Source organism: Mytilus edulis, chromosome 7, assembly GCF_963676685.1.
Source record: "Mytilus edulis chromosome 7, xbMytEdul2.2, whole genome shotgun sequence".
Classification (NCBI taxonomy): domain Eukaryota; kingdom Metazoa; phylum Mollusca; class Bivalvia; order Mytilida; family Mytilidae; genus Mytilus; species Mytilus edulis.
Window position 1 is genome coordinate 38,208,691 of NC_092350.1, and position 16,027 is coordinate 38,224,717.

At 31.5% G+C, this 16,027-nt stretch overlaps 1 protein-coding gene across 2 annotated transcripts; it reads left to right on the forward strand.

Moving 5' to 3' along the window:
* Positions 1-247: 247 nt before the first annotated feature.
* On the forward strand, positions 248-13,862 carry LOC139482662 (dnaJ homolog subfamily C member 5-like). 2 transcript variants are annotated; one of them, XM_071266668.1, is made up of 6 exons: positions 248-413; positions 3,844-3,925; positions 6,845-6,901; positions 9,933-10,085; positions 11,531-11,644; positions 12,499-13,862. In XM_071266668.1, the coding sequence occupies exons 1-6, from the start codon at positions 391-393 to the stop codon at positions 12,697-12,699; spliced, it is 630 nt and encodes a 209-aa protein (XP_071122769.1). In that variant the 5' UTR covers positions 248-390; the 3' UTR covers positions 12,700-13,862. The 2 variants fall into 2 exon arrangements, with proteins under 2 accessions (XP_071122769.1, XP_071122768.1); XM_071266667.1 differs by having other exon boundaries at positions 257-413; positions 12,487-13,862.
* The last annotated feature ends 2,165 nt before the right edge of the window (positions 13,863-16,027 follow it).

A 16,027-nucleotide genomic window follows, 5' to 3' on the forward strand; every position in this document is an offset into this window, starting at 1 on the left:
GTGCTTTAAAACGCATCCCTGATCAATAACTAAATATAAAACAATTCCGGGATAGAAATTAATTTTCAGGTCGATTTTGAACTTGATATTTATTGATTTTACGTAACAAATATAACTAATACAGCAACCTTATATAAGTATATCTGATAAACCGGGTTATTGTTATCATGCTTTTGAATTAAAACCATTATAGCATTATCTAAATTAGTAGAAAAACTTAAAGTTGTGTTGAACAAATCCGGAATGTGTTTTGATCATAGAGGGCGCTGATAATCAGATATGATGAACGAAGATTGTCATTGATTTTTTTTTCTGAGGCAGCTTCCCACTCATTGATGAATATGGTTTGATTTATAGTAAAACAACATATTTTAATTCGTTCTGACAGAAATGAATAGACCCAGACATTTATCGTAAGTTATTCCGATATGCACACGTGTTAGGTTGGCAATTTAACCAAAAAAAGGGGGACTCGATTTACCGGCTTTCATTATGACACTCCTTTTTTTTTTTATAGTATTTTAACATTGTAAAAGATTGTTATCATTTCTTTCTATTTGATCTCATTTGGGATTTATTTTTTCAAAGTAGAAAAAGTCCTTTGCCATAATTTGAAAGGCGCATATAGTTCAGTGGTGTTTTGGTTCATGTTTTTCATATAAGTTTGTTTTTCATAAAATTAAATTTTGTTTTAAATTAGGCTGTCAGTTTTCTCCATTAACACTGTCAGATCCCTCTATTGCTGACTAAATGGTACCGGTTTTTCTTTTTGTTGAAAGCCGTATGGTGGCCTCCAATTGTTTACATCTTCACGATCTTCTTCATTTGATCTATGAGTTTGAATGATCCTCTGCCTCTGGTATTGTTCGCACCTCTTTCATTATTATCAATATAATGGCATTGTATGTGATTTTTTTAAACTGAGATGTATAGCTATTGTGCCTGATATTCATGATACTCATATGATGAAGACATAATTTTTCAATCAGTTTGATTGAGGTCTGAGGCTGGCATGTCAGTTAACTGCTAGTAGTCTGATGTTATTTATGTATTATTGTCATTTTGTTTCTTTTCTTTGGTTACATCTTCTGACATCAGACTCGGACTTCTCTCTTAAACTGAATTTTAATGTGCGTATTGTTATGCGTTTACTTTTCTGCATTGGCTAGAGGTATAGGGGGAGGGTTGAGATCTCACAAACATGTTTAACCCCGCCGCATTTTTGCGCCTCTCCCAAGTCGGGAGCCTCTGGCCTTTGTTAGTCTTGTATTATTTTAACTTTTAGTTTCTTGTGTACAATTTGGAGTTTAGTATGGTGTTCATGGTGTTCATTATCACTGAACCAGTATATATTTGTTTAGGGGCCAGCTGAAAGACGCCTCCGGGTGCGAGAATTTCTCGTTGCATTGAAGACCTGTTGGTGACCTTCTGCTGTTGTCTGCTCTATGGTCGGGTTGTTGTCTCTTTGGCACATTCCCCATTTCCATTCTCAATTTTACTAGCTATTAAACCAGGCCCAATCCATCTTTTTCTACATCAGAAAATGCTTATCAGGAATATCATATGACCATTGTTTATAATCCATTGGTTTGAGCTTTTGCCATTTGCTTAAGGACTTTCTGTTAAGAATTTTCCTCAGAGTTCTATATTTTTGTTATTTTACTTTTCATTTAAATTTTGGTGGATATTTGTCTAATTGGCAATCATACGTCATCTCCTTATTTTTATTCTCACGATAAAGTTCTGTGGTATTATTGAAAGGTATGCACCAATGTTATATCTGATTTAGTTGAAACAAACTTGTTCATTCGTGACATTGTGTATTTATCATTTTTGATATTGGTTATTTAGTGAAATCATAGCAGTGTTTACTGGATGGTCATTATAGTGTATATGATTTTGAAACACCTACAAAGCTATTGAACATTCCCTACTTGAAAGATAAGAATGTAGATTGTGTAGCCAAACACTGGGAGTTGTAGATTTGTAGTGTAATTAATAGTTATCCCACAAGGACGCGGTGTGTCAGTGTAAGATCACCGTGATGGGCGGAGGCCAGAGGGTGATCTAACACTGATACACCAAGTCCGACTGGGATAACTATTTTACATCCCAGCTGTTTTAGATTAGACGAAAAACCATTTACAATTCATAAAATCTAGTTTAGAACGCCACACAACCATAATAATATACTTTATATATTACTATATGATGTATACCCTTTTTGACCCCCAAACACGATGAGTAGATATCAAACAATGTCAACTCGCCCCACTTGCCAATCGGCCCACACTATATCGCCACTTTATAAAAATATCGTCCCACACTTGTTAACCGACTTGCCCCCGTTTGAAAAAGTGTAAAATCAAATTGAACAATCAGTCTGAAAACTCACTAATTAACGAAAAAGGTTAAAACCCCACTGAATAAAGGTCTGACAACTTGCCCCACTTATAAAAAGATCTTGCTTCCTTTAAGTATGTCAAATTACTATTATTTCGTATCCAGTCGTCCTGGTGTAGTGGTATGTGTCATGGCTTGATATGCTAAAGGTCTTGAGTTCGAATCCCAGCATAAACACTGGATTTTTTTCTACATGAATTTTTATAGATAGTCTCTTCCGTATAATTAATTAATTATAAGTTTTAAAGTGGATTTGACATTCCCGCCAAAATGTTACAGAACAAAGGAAAGCATGCATAACAAAGAAACTCAAGATCACCCCTGTTAGAACAAAGGAGCTGGGATGTAAATGTGTATATATGAACATGAAGTTATAGAATAAGAAAATAATAGCAGAAATATAGTATTGAATTATTTAAAATTCAAGGAAGTAAAACACAGATTTATCAATTGCCTAAGGAGAGTAGGAATATACATGCAAGTCATTTTTGGGTTTTTCTCATTGTTGAAGCCTGAATGATGAATTACAGTTGCTCAAATTATGTCATTTGGTCATTGATGGACAGTTATCACATTGGTGATCATACCATCTCTTACTTGTATGAGTTTGCTGATTTGTCTACCAACTGAATCCTTTATCACAAACAAAGTAAATATTTGAAAAATATAAGTCCATTTTACCAAGACAGCATCTTTCCATACATTTGGAACAGGTACTGTATGTACTTCAGTACAAATGTAATAGTTGAAAAAGACTAACATCAACACTCAAAACACTACATAGGAGGCTAAGTATTGAGCAAAACTAATCAAAAGACTGGGAAAAAAATACTAACATGACTTAAGTCATAAAAACTGTATTGGATTCTGTGGATTCATTTATTTTCGTGGGTACCAATTTTCGTGGATTGAGGAAAACTTGTATTTTCGTGGAGATTTTATTTCGTGGTTTTGACAAATTCTGTATATATTCCTATAGAAAATTCTTAATTCGTTGAACAATTAAATTCGTGGTGCCCCTCTACCCACGAAATCAACGAAAATTGGTATCCAACGAATAATAATGAATCCACAGTAATAACATACTACAGTGAACCAACGGGGGCCCCGGTGGCAGAGTGGTCTAAGTAGTTACTACTAAAATCATTAGCCAGTCAACACTGAGGTTGTGAGTTCGAACCCTGCTCATACGGGTGCACACAACTCCAATCTTAATTGACTAGAATTGTCAGTTTTACTATTGAAGGTCAGTGGTTTTCTCCAGCCACTCCAGCTTCCTCTACCAATAAAAACTGGCCGCCAGGAAATAACCCAAAAGTGGTGTTTAAAAGTGACGTTAAAACACTAGATATCAAATCAGTGAACCAACCCCAGGTAAATCTTCAGTATGATATACAGAATCTCTGTCTTTAATAATATTTTGTTATTTCTTTTATTTAGGAGTTCTGGTAACTCACTTTATGAATTACTAAGTTTAGAAAAATCAGCAACACATGATGATATTAAAAAGGCTTATCGCAGAGTAAGTATATGTATAATGTTCAAGATTGAATTTTTGTTTATTTAGAATGATGACATTTTATTAACACTACAAAGATGATATACTGAAATGAATTAAAGTAATTTGAATGATAGTCAAGATCAATATAATTGCTTCAATTTTTTATACGACCGCAAAATTTGAAAAATTTTTCGTCGTATATTGCTATCACGTTGGTGTCTGCGTCGTCGTCGTCGTCCGAATACTTTTAGTTTTCGCACTCTAAATTTAGTAAAAGTGAATAGAAATCAATGAAATTTCAACACAAGGTTTATGACCACAAAAGGAAGGTTGGGATTGATTTTGGGAGTTTTGGTCCCAACATTTTAGGAATTAGGGGCCAAAAAGGGCCCAAATAAGCATTTTCTTGGTTTTCGCACTATAACTTTAGTTTAAGTGAATAGAAATCTATGAAATTTTAACACAAGGTTTATGACCACAAAAGAGAGGTTGGGATTGATTTTGGGAGTTTTGGTTCCAACAGTTTAGGAATTAAGGGCCAAAAAAGGGCCCAAATAAGCATTATTCTTGGTTTTCGCACAATAACTTTAGTATAAGTAAATAGAAATCAATGAAATTTTAACACAAGGTTTATGACCACAAAAGGAAGGTTGGGATTGATTTTTGGAGTTGAGGTCACACCAGTTTATGAATTAAGGGCCAAAAAGGGGCCCAAATAAGCATTATTTTTGGTTTTTGCACCATAACTTTAGTATAAGTAAATAGAAATCTATGAAATTTAAACACAAGGTTTATGACCATAAAAGGAAGGTTGGGTTTGATTTTGGGAGTTTTGGTCCTAACAGTTTAGGAATAAGGGGCCCAAAGGGTCCAAAATTGAACTTTGTGTGATTTCATCAAAAATTGAATAATTGGGGTTCTTTGATATGCCGAATCTAACTATGTATGTAGATTCTTAATTTTTGGTCCCGTTTTCAAATTGGTCTACATTAAGGTCCAAAGGGTCCAAAATTAAACTTAGTTTGATTTTAACAAAAATTGAATCCTTGGGGTTCTTTGATATGCTGAATTTAAAAATGTACTTAGATTTTTAATTATTGGCCTAGTTTTCAAGTTGGTCCAAATGGGGGTCCAAAATTAAACTTTGTTTGATTTCATCAAAAATTGAATAAATGGGTTCTTTGATATGCCAAATCTAACTGTGTATGTAGATTCTTAATTTTTGGTCCAGTTTTCAAATTGGTCTATATTAAGGTCCAAAGGGTCCAAAATTAAACTAAGTTTGATTTTAACAAAAATTAAATTCTTGGGCTTATTTGATATGCTTTATCTAAATATGTACTTTGATTTTTGATTATGGGCCCAGTTTTCAAGTTGGTCCAAATCAGGATTCAATATCAAGTATTGTGCAATAGCAAGAAATTTTCAATTGCACAGTATTGCACAATAGCAAGAAATATCTAATTGCACAATATTGTGCAATAGCAATTAATTTTCAATTGGAGTTATCTTTCTTTGTATAGAATAGTAGTTGATAATATATGTTGGAAATTTGCCAGACATGACTATGATGTCATTTTCTATTTTTATTTGCCAATAACTTTATGTAAATAACTTCATTGGAAATTTGCCAATATAAAATGTTGCTGATGAAGCTTTTTTTCCTTATCTTATCTAAAATGTTTTTAGATAATGTATGTTGGACATTTGCCAGACATGACTATGATGTCATTTTCTATTTTTATTTGCCAATAACTTTATGTAAATAACTTCATTGGAAATTTGCCAATATAAAATGTTGCTGATGAAGTTTTTTTTATTGTTTTATACAATAAACAATGTATATTCACTTTTACTACCAACCAATCTTTACCATTCAGTGATAACAAGCACTTTATTTTACATTTTAATATTTTATGATGTATTTAAAAGAGTAGTTATTGTTGCAAACTCCATTAGAAATTTGAATTGATATCAGTTTTGGAAAAAGGGAAACGGGGATGTGAAAAAAGGGGGGGGGGGGTTTAAATTTTTCTCATTTCAGATTTCATAAATAAAAAGAAAATTTCTTCAAACATTTTTTTGAGAGGATTAATATTCAACAGCATAGTGAATTGCTCAAAGGCAAAAAAAAACTTAAGTTCATTAGACCACATTCATTCTGTGTCAGAAACCTATGCTGTGTCAACTATTTAATTTTAGATTTAAAAAGTTTGAAGAAGAAATCTTTAATTGATTTGTAAAATCTTGACATTTGTTTTGTGTAAAAAAAAACCATGTAATGTCAAAAATTTGATCACAATCCAAATTCAGAGCTGTATCACGCTTGAATGTTTTGTCCATACTTGCCCCAACTGTTCAGGGTTCGACCTCTGCGGTCGTATAAAGCTGCGCCCTGCGGAGCACCTGGTTATTCAATGCCATTCAATATTTACTTATGTTTGATTAATGCACCAGTCAATTATCTCATGTTTCACTAAGGCCTATACAAAAAATTTATGTGTATCAACATCAAAATTCTACATTAAAGAACAATGTGGACTTATCCTTTTTAGTCAGGTTGCAAAATTGAGGTTGTCCTGTAGGCAAGCAGATAAAAAGTTTATACCTATTTAGTATAATAAACACCTGCTGCTATTTTTTGTGATTATGGTATTATTTCAGGAATACTTAATTGGGAACATTATCATTTTTGGCAAAATTTATGAAATAAACTCTTCCTACAGTGTCAATTTAGACACATACCATCCCTGTATACTCTGACATCAGGGTAGCACTAGAGTTCACAAAAAATAAATGATTATCAGAATTATACATGTCAAATATTGAAATAGAATTTGTTTTTAAAAACAGAACTTTTGATCACCATGATCACTTCTGCAATGAAATTTCTAATGCAAAATAATTATAGAGATTAGTGATTTTTGTCTTTTATTTCAGTTGGCTTTAAAGTTTCATCCGGATAAGAATCCAGATGATCCGTCTGCGGCGGAAAAGGTAAAGAAATTGTAAATCATTGTCATATTTCTATTCCCTAATGGATTTTTGTATAATTTTGTTTCTTGATAAATTTGAAAATAGCTATAATATATTTGGTTTATCTTGGAAGAAGGTACAATTTGTGGGGGTAAAATGTTTTTTTTTTCAAATTTTCTTTTAAATTTTAATGTTAATGCTTGGGTAATTTGATTAAACAGCTATTTCCTTTTACTTTAAGGCCAAATAAAAAAGTATGTGTGGTTCCAGTTACATCTGAAAAAACCACACATATATTTTTATTTGGCCTAATTATGAAATAAGAAATAAGAGTTAATTTAGTAAAATGTTATTTCAACATTCATATCATATGGTTTTAATTTGTTAATTTGTGATGTTGGATTCCTGTCTCATTGATTTTTACCACCCATCTCCTTTTAATTGCACACACCAAATATGTTCCCACAAAATATGATAGAAAAAAACTTAATTTATACAGTTATTTAAGATGGGCATGAATGCATGTTTTATTGATATTGAATCAAGTATTTGTATTATCTATTTGAGAGTAAACATATGTATCTGTAACAATAGAGAGACTATTGATTAGTTATAGGTAATAAATACATTGATTATAAACTGTATCCTTGCTCATTGATCAACTCAGAGTGAGAAATGCAACATGTATATATATCCCCCATGAGAGCTTTTTTGTGACATAATTTTTATATAGAGAGAAAATTAGCCCAGGATTACAGCAGAAGTAGATGATTTATTGACAATAAGACAGACATAAATTGGTGTCTGTACTAGATTGATAACCAGTAATATCAATTGATTTATTTGTAGACAGTTTTGTTTAAAAAAAGCTCCAGAAATACTTAAGTCCCTAGGTATTATTAGAAATGATAATTTCTGATTCCCATTAGGCATGTTCAATACATGTATGTGAGTAATTTAACATCCAGAAAGAACATTTGTAGTTCAATTGTACCCAAGTTTGCCAGCTATAATTGTTGGACATACTATATGGAATTCTACATTCTGGTATTTCAGGAATCTAAAGCTGTTTAAATCCACTAAGCATGCTAAGTTCACCTAGAAATTGACCCCTCTTAGAACCATCTTATAAATAGCAAGTGAATTAAGAAAAACTAAAATCCCCAAAGCAGCCAGTATATGTTGTACAATAAACGGATATTGAATCTTTGGATTGTACTATACCTTGAAGTTTGGTTCTTTTGTTATTCTCTATTCTTTTAAGATTTTTGTGTCTGACGTTATATTTGTTATTCTCAACGGATTTGGTCTATTGCTTAGTCCATTTCTGTGTGTGTTACATTTGAATGTTGTGTCGTTGTTTTCCTCTTATATTTAATGCGTTTCCCTCAGTTTTGGTTTGTTACCCCGATTTTGTTTTTTGTCAATAGATTTACGAGTTTTGAACAGCGGTATACTACTGTTGCCTTTATTTAGAAAAAAAAAAATTAAGCAGAAATCTGTGGTCAGTGTCAGTGGTCCATCCTTCGGTCTGTCAATTTGCTTGAAACCTCACACAGACATGTTAAAATGAGATGGTATAAAGAGCTACTTTTGACTCACTACAAAACATTTTGAAAACATATGTAACCAACTGAAAACATGATATTTTCGCTGAATGCTGTTTCTTTGGATAGCAAGTGCCATTAAATTTGGGATTTATCAGTTGACTTCATCAAATTGTGTAAATATTTATTCATTTCTTATTTGATAACAATACATTTTCATGATATATTTAGCTTCATTGAAGCTAATCGGTCAATTCTAGTCTGAATTCTTACAATGACCAAGTCCTTGAGTAACACATACAAAATAATAAAAAGCATGACATTCAGTTTGTTATTGATTTTGAAGAATCACTGGTGATTTTCTGCAAAATTAAAGAAAGTGAATACTAACATGTTATGTTATAACTGATTGTTAATTGAAAGTTTCCCAGGGGAAAAATTGCACTAATGGAAATAACATTTTTTGATTTGCAAACAGCATTCCTAATAGAATTCAATTACCATGATTCCTAAAATAGAAAAATGGCTTAAGGGATTGATGATTTTTCAAACATTAGGATCTTGAAAATTGTTATATGAGAAACATCAAAATTATGAATTATGAAATATAGAAGACCAGTATAAAAAATAAGGAGAGGGATTCAGGGAATATTCTTCTCTAATAATATGTTTATTTTTTAATAAAAGGAAAGGAGAGATTAACATTAATGAATCTGTAAATGTCTCTTTGATGTTCTTTTCTTAGTTTGGAATTTAAGAGATGAAAAATAAAATTTGACTTAGTAGACAGTTGCTTTTATTATTTACTGGCTTTCTATAAACCTTTAATTTGCAAGAAAGTTGCTTTTATATTTCCTCACTTGCTTTGGATCATAAATTTTCAGTTTCAGCTATAAATTTTAGAGATAATGACATTTTGAATAGCTGTTTATTGCTTGCAATTACTGGAAAAAATAATTAATTTTCCTGTTTCCAAATCAATAGAATGTAGGTTGTTTCACATTATGCTAGAGAAAATGTGTGGGAGGGGATGAACACCACATAAAAACAAAAGTTATTGGTGCTTTATGTATATTTACATTTTTCATGAAAAAATATGTTCTCTAACTCCATTTCAACTTGTCGGAGTGGCATTTAGAAAAGATGGGAAATGAAAAATTTGACAGTGTTCTTAGACAATGTTAGATCATGCAAATACACTGACAGGTATTCAAATTTCTGTTTTAAACCACATGATCTGAAAGATGATTAGAGTAATGACGTGTATGTGGAATCTGTAAATGTCCTAAAAATGTATTAAAAAAGCCTTCTGTATAATTATATACATTCTTTTTACCCAATGTCTTAAACTTAATACTCAACAGTAAAAAAAGAACATCAACCTATCAGTTGAATCAGGAAAACTTGAAAAGAAACATACTGCTTAGAACTGATTATTTTGCCAGATTTTACCAATGTTTTAAGTTATATATATAATCATTGTTTTATAATGTTATATTTGATAGTTCAAAGAAATAAGCCATGCCCACACAGTATTAATAGACACAACACGGCGCCAAATATATGATGAATATGGATCTATGGGACTATGGGCTGCTGACCAGTTTGGTGAAGAAAATGTTAATGTATATTTAATGCTTACCAGTAAATGGTGTAAAGTAAGTTGTTGTCTGATATTTTAATCTACAATCAGTGCATTACTGCCTACAGTAAATTTATCTCAACTTGTACGATTCGCTCGTGTATGTAATAATGTTTTAGATTTTAACGAGAGAAATTTATGTATTACTGAAAAATTATTACACCAGGGTTTTCGATATCACAAACTAGTCAAAACATTTACTAAATTTTATCATCGGTATAAAGACATCATTCGTAAATATAGCTCAACATGCAGACTTCTAATACGTTCAGGTATTTCACATCCAATTTTTTATGGAAATATTCTTTATAAAGCACAAAGGTGTCAGTATTCACCTCAGAAACTTACAAAACCTTTGAATAGACTTATTAAGAAGGGATATAATTACGATACTGTTGTCAAGTCATTAAAGATTGCATATTTTGGCGTTAATATTGAGTCACTGATAAGGTCTTTGCAGCGGAACTAAACACATTTATTCTAAAAACAGTTGTTGGCATGACACGGGTTATGTTCTTCTCATATATGTTATGATGGTATGATACTAAACCCCTAACGGGAAGGATTGTGCCTGATGTTCATATGATGAAATCATAATCTTTTAGTCAGTTTAATTGAAGTCTGGAGCTGGCATGTCAGTTAACTGCTAGTAGTCTGTTGTTATTTATGTATTATTGTCATTTTGTTTATTTTCTTTGGTTACATCTTCTGACATCAGACTCGGACTTCTCTTGAACTGAATTTTAATGTGCTAGTGTTATGCGTTTACTTTTCTACATTGGTTAGAGGTATAGGGGGAGGGTTGAGATCTCACAAACATGTTTAACCCTGCCGCATTTTTGCGCCTGTCCCAAGTCAGGAGCCTCTGGCCTTTGTTAGTCTTGTATTATTTTAATTTTAGTTTCTTGTGTACAATTTGGAAATTAGTATGGCGTTCATTATCACTGGACTAGTATATATTTGTTTGGGGGCCAGCTGAGGGACGCCTCCGGGTGCGGGAATTTCTCGCTACATTGAAGACCTGTTGGTGACCCTCTGCTGTTGTTTTTTATTTGGTCGGGTTGTTGTCTCTTTGACACATTCCCCATTTCCATTCTCAATTTTATTATTCATATAAGTGTAATATGCCTTATAGATGTATGTGGCATCCTGGAACCTTATGTCTATGTAAATGAAGACATATTATAGATTGAAAGTGAAATGTGTAGTAGACACCCAGTAAGACAATTAAATGATTGAAATATCTGTTGCTTTCCCTTTTTTTCATGATATTCAATATTATTGAACATGAAATTGCTGTTTCACATAATATTCATATGCAAATGTAATTTTCCAAGTACATTGTATACTCATCATATGAAATCATCATATTCAATCATTTTGCCTTGCTGACAAGTGTTTCCTTTATATGAAACTTAAATTTGTTATTAAAAAATGTCAATAATTATAATTTGTTTGTAGGCATTTTTTATATGTTGTGGTCTGATAACATGCTGCTATTGTTGTCTTTGCTGTTGCTGCTGCTGTGGAAAATGTCGACCAGAACATCCGGAGGATGACTACGCAAATTTACATGTAAGTTTTGTACTCCATGAAAGGTTTCATTACTATTGAACTTAAACTGTCTTTGTTTATGATTAGGCCTGTTCACAGAAACTAGTCAGTTAATACATACAGACTCTCTTTTTCCCAAATAGATACTTCATGTTCAAGATTTCACCATGCCAGCTATTGGGAAATCCATTGAAGACTTGAACATCCCTGTTGATTTAAATATTATAACATTATTACAGCTGCGAATGAATTCATTAACAAAAAATATATTCACTGATTTCAAACCAGTAAGCATGCTGTATGTACCAGTCCACATTAAAAACAAACACGGTTAATTGGAGACATGTCATGTTTTTTCTCATTAATATAAAGGGCCTAGGCAATTTTATTTCAAATTTTTTGCACCCATCATTGCATTTTGATAGATATATGACATCAAGGCTCATCTAGTTATAGAAAATGGTGTGACATGTTTTCAGTAACTTCAATGTTCCACTTTTAAAAGCTTTCTGATGCAGAAATCTTGTATCCTCAGCAAGGGTATAACTAGTGAGCAATAACTCACAGTACGTCTTGTCTGTTCTGTAATAGGTTTTTAGATCAAGGAAGATTCATTATCAGTATCTAAGTTTTATGCAGATAATAATCAAATAATTACTGAAAATTGAGAAATTTTTGTGTGCACTTATTATTGATAATATTGATTAATGGATATATAAGTTTTCAGGAAATGCTGCATATAGATAATGTTATCAAAAAATTAAAATGTGAGTTTTTATTTCAAAATCTATCCTGTCACAACAAACTAAGATATCACACAAATTTCTAAATTTACAGTTATTGTATATTCTGTTAATTTCCAGACTCCTTTGCAGGATGAATTCAGTTCCACACCTGAAGAATCGCCCGTGACCTCACAACCCCATGGTGGGGCTATACCTATTCCTGCTCCAGGTAATGATAGCGTTACAGAATCTACTACACTAAAACCAGAAGCCAAAAGTTACGGTGCAGGAGAAGATTCACCGAAGGCACCAGAAAAAGTAGCTGAAAATGGAGTCAACAGACAGAGCTAACCAAAAGAGAACTTAGAACAAATTGTTACCTATTATATAGTAAAATATTGTTAATACTGATTTTACTGTAAAATGTGGATCAGGATGTAATATAGTCCTGATAAGATAAACCCCTTCCCTGAAATTTGTTACAACTGGGGATTTATTATTTTTCATAGGTTCTAAATTTCGTGGATATGTGAAAAATAATATTTTTATGGCTATTTGATTACATGGTGTTGCCAAAGTCTGCATACATGCCTATAGAAAACTCACACTTTGTTGAGATTTGATTTTGTGGTTCACCTTTATCTACAAGATCCACGAAAATTGATTTCCCATGAATGATTATGAATCCTCTGTATATTCATTGTTTAGTCTTTGAACAACATATTGTTTAGTCTATTTATAATAATTATTCTGTAACTATTTTTAATTATTAAATTTTCTAACTTTAAACACACACAATTGACTTTGTAGTATTTATTGTGATATTTCTTGTATTCAACATTTAATGATGTTTCCTTTACTTTATATTGTTTTACACATTTTTAACTATAATACATGTATTGTAAGAATATCACAGTAGTTAAACAGAATCTGAGTATATCTAGGTAGAATTTATAAGATAAAATATAGTTCAACTCTAAAGCTAGAACATAAGTAATTTTGGTTGTGGGACCTCATAAACCATTTCTTATTGTGTAAAACTAAATTGCTGGAATCTTTATTACACAAGATCTTACCAGTTATTTCATTTATAAAGTGCAATGTTCATACATATTTGTACATTCATAGTGTAAACATGAGTTGTGCGATAGAACTTTTTTTTTTTTTTTTATTTTCAAATACTGTGGATTCATTTATTTTCGAGGATACAAATTTTTAAGGATTGAGGATTATTGCATTTTTGTGGATATTTGATTTTTAGTTTGTTAAACATTTAAATTTCATGATTCATCTATACCCATGAAATTTCTGAAAATAAGTATTCCACAAAATGATAATGAATCCACAGTAGGTATAGTGGAACCAAGCTAGGTATAGGTAGGATGTATGGAAGGGTACTTTATATATAATATTTATATCCTTTGTCTGGGAAAACAATATCTATATATCAGCTGAATTAAGATTAGAACTAGTTCTCAGTTACTGAAAGGAATTGAGTTCAATACTTCTGTAACATGTACTGCCCCTATTTTAGCGTGGTCGACCTTATTGTCAGAGGTAGTTTTCAAACAATAACTCGTGTTTAAGTGTATGAATCTCTCCGAAATTAAATCACAAGTTCCCATACCATGAATGGATGGTTAGTATTGACTTTGGGGGGTTAGGCTCAAATGTTTCAGAATTAGGTGCGAAAATGGGGGAAAAGTAGGTATTTCTGATCAATGGACAATTAAGACAATTTAAAAGTAGTGTAAGGGAGGTAATTCTAAAACATTTAACATACAATGTTGGGTATGTTCAGATTTACCTCCCTTACACTACTTGTATATGATGTATGAAGATTTGTCAGGTTTTGGACTAATTGCCAAAAAAAAGGGGGGGTGGTTGTAGTTTTCAATTATTTATTTTTTCAAATTTCTCAAATTCCAAATTTTTGAAAAGTTCAAAGAAGAAATCTTTAATTGCACAATATTGCACAATAGATTTGTAAGATCTTGACATTTGTTTTGTGTCAGAAACTCATATTATGTCAAAAATTTGATTGCAATCCAAATTCTGAGCTCTATCAAACTTGAATGTTGTGTCCATACTTGCCCCAACTGTTCAGGGTTTCTACTTCTGCGGTCGTATAAAGCTGTGCCCTGTGGAGCACCTGGTTCTTAAGTTAGTCTTCTTATTTTGTGCAACTGTTTAAGATAAAGATAGATTGAGCATTCTGAAACAGATATGTGATGGGATGTTATTTATTGTAAAAAAGAAGATGACATAGCTGATAATAGACAAGTGTTTTTTTTCTTACTTTCAAACATTTTACTTGTTTAGAAAAGAATTACCCTCTTTCTTCTCTCTCTAAAAAAATGTTAACAGAAGAGAATTTTCTCTATTACTTTCAAAATTGAAGGAAACTAAAATATCATAGTGCTAAATTTATCTATTCCTTAGTCATTAAAACGATTAAACATTGATGCTAATACAATGGACCAACTTAATACTCTTACATTAATTCAATGGGGGAATCTTGATCTATGAATGAAGATTGAATGGTCTCCATCATACATGTTTAACACTGAAAGGTTGTGAAGTTTATATTAACTTTTATTGTTTAACTGTGGAAATCCTATTATTTATTTGTAATTATTTCTTCTGTATAAATGTATAAACTATTTGTATATTTTATATCTTTCATGTATTATGTGTTTTTCTAGCATTTCTTCTTGTTAAAATGAAATTATTGAATACCAGGGTATGTTCTTTTTGGTAATTGAGATGAAATTTAATAAGGAATTAATGGATAAGTCAACTATCATTTGATCATCTTGGATAATTCTAGTATACACTCTTTTTTTTTACTGCAAATCAGGCAAAATTTGTTGTCAATTCTCCTGTTATAATCATTTTGTATGTGCCAAATCTGTACATTATTTGTATGTGAATTTTGGTTTACATACCTGACAGGTCTACTCCTTAACTTTGGACTCGCATATATTATATATCTTTCTTTTGGTGGGGTTGGGAGGGCAAAACCTTTATGGTACTGCCTAGATCTATATACTCTATTTTCCAGACTTAAAGAGTTATCTTCCTTTGTTTATAATATTATTTGAGCAAGTTCAATGGTCAAATTACAATGGATTTGTGAAAGAGCCATTTTATCTTCTTTCTAGTACCATGACATGTTATGATAACATTATAATCACTCAGATCCTAATATTATCTACTTATCTTCTAATCACATGGTACATTTTGTTACATTTGTTTACTAATTTATTGTATGTATTATATCTGTTTGTGAAAGATAACATGATGATGTGTTGCCTACAGAAGATGTACGGCAAAGTATTCCATTAAAAATCATGTGATCATTTATATTGTGTTATAATAAACAAATAAACATTTACTGCTCTTATCAAGTTGTTTATTTATACGTTTAAAGATTCATATTAGTAGTACACAATTCATTGCAAATAAAAATTTCCCCCTTGTTTACTACCATGCAGGAACAATTTTTAAAAGTCACATATATTTGACTGTAAACAGTTTTGAAAGGTTTTCATGGTCCAATGTCTATGTGTGGATCAAAACTTTAAATGGTTCATATGATAATTCCGAAGCTACCCGTATGTTTAGGATCCAGGACTTAAAAGAAAAATAAGATGTATGATTGGCAATGAAATAACTT

Bases quoted from the DNA above. Each gene is read 5' to 3' on its own strand.
- LOC139482662 (XM_071266667.1), top strand. From the start codon at position 391: ATGAATAGACCCAGACATTTATC. The intron at 6,902-9,932 runs GTAAAGAAATTG...TATATTTGATAG, and splicing joins ATCCGTCTGCGGCGGAAAAG to TTCAAAGAAATAAGCCATGC. The intron at 11,645-12,486 runs GTAAGTTTTGTA...GTTAATTTCCAG, and splicing joins ATGACTACGCAAATTTACAT to ACTCCTTTGCAGGATGAATT.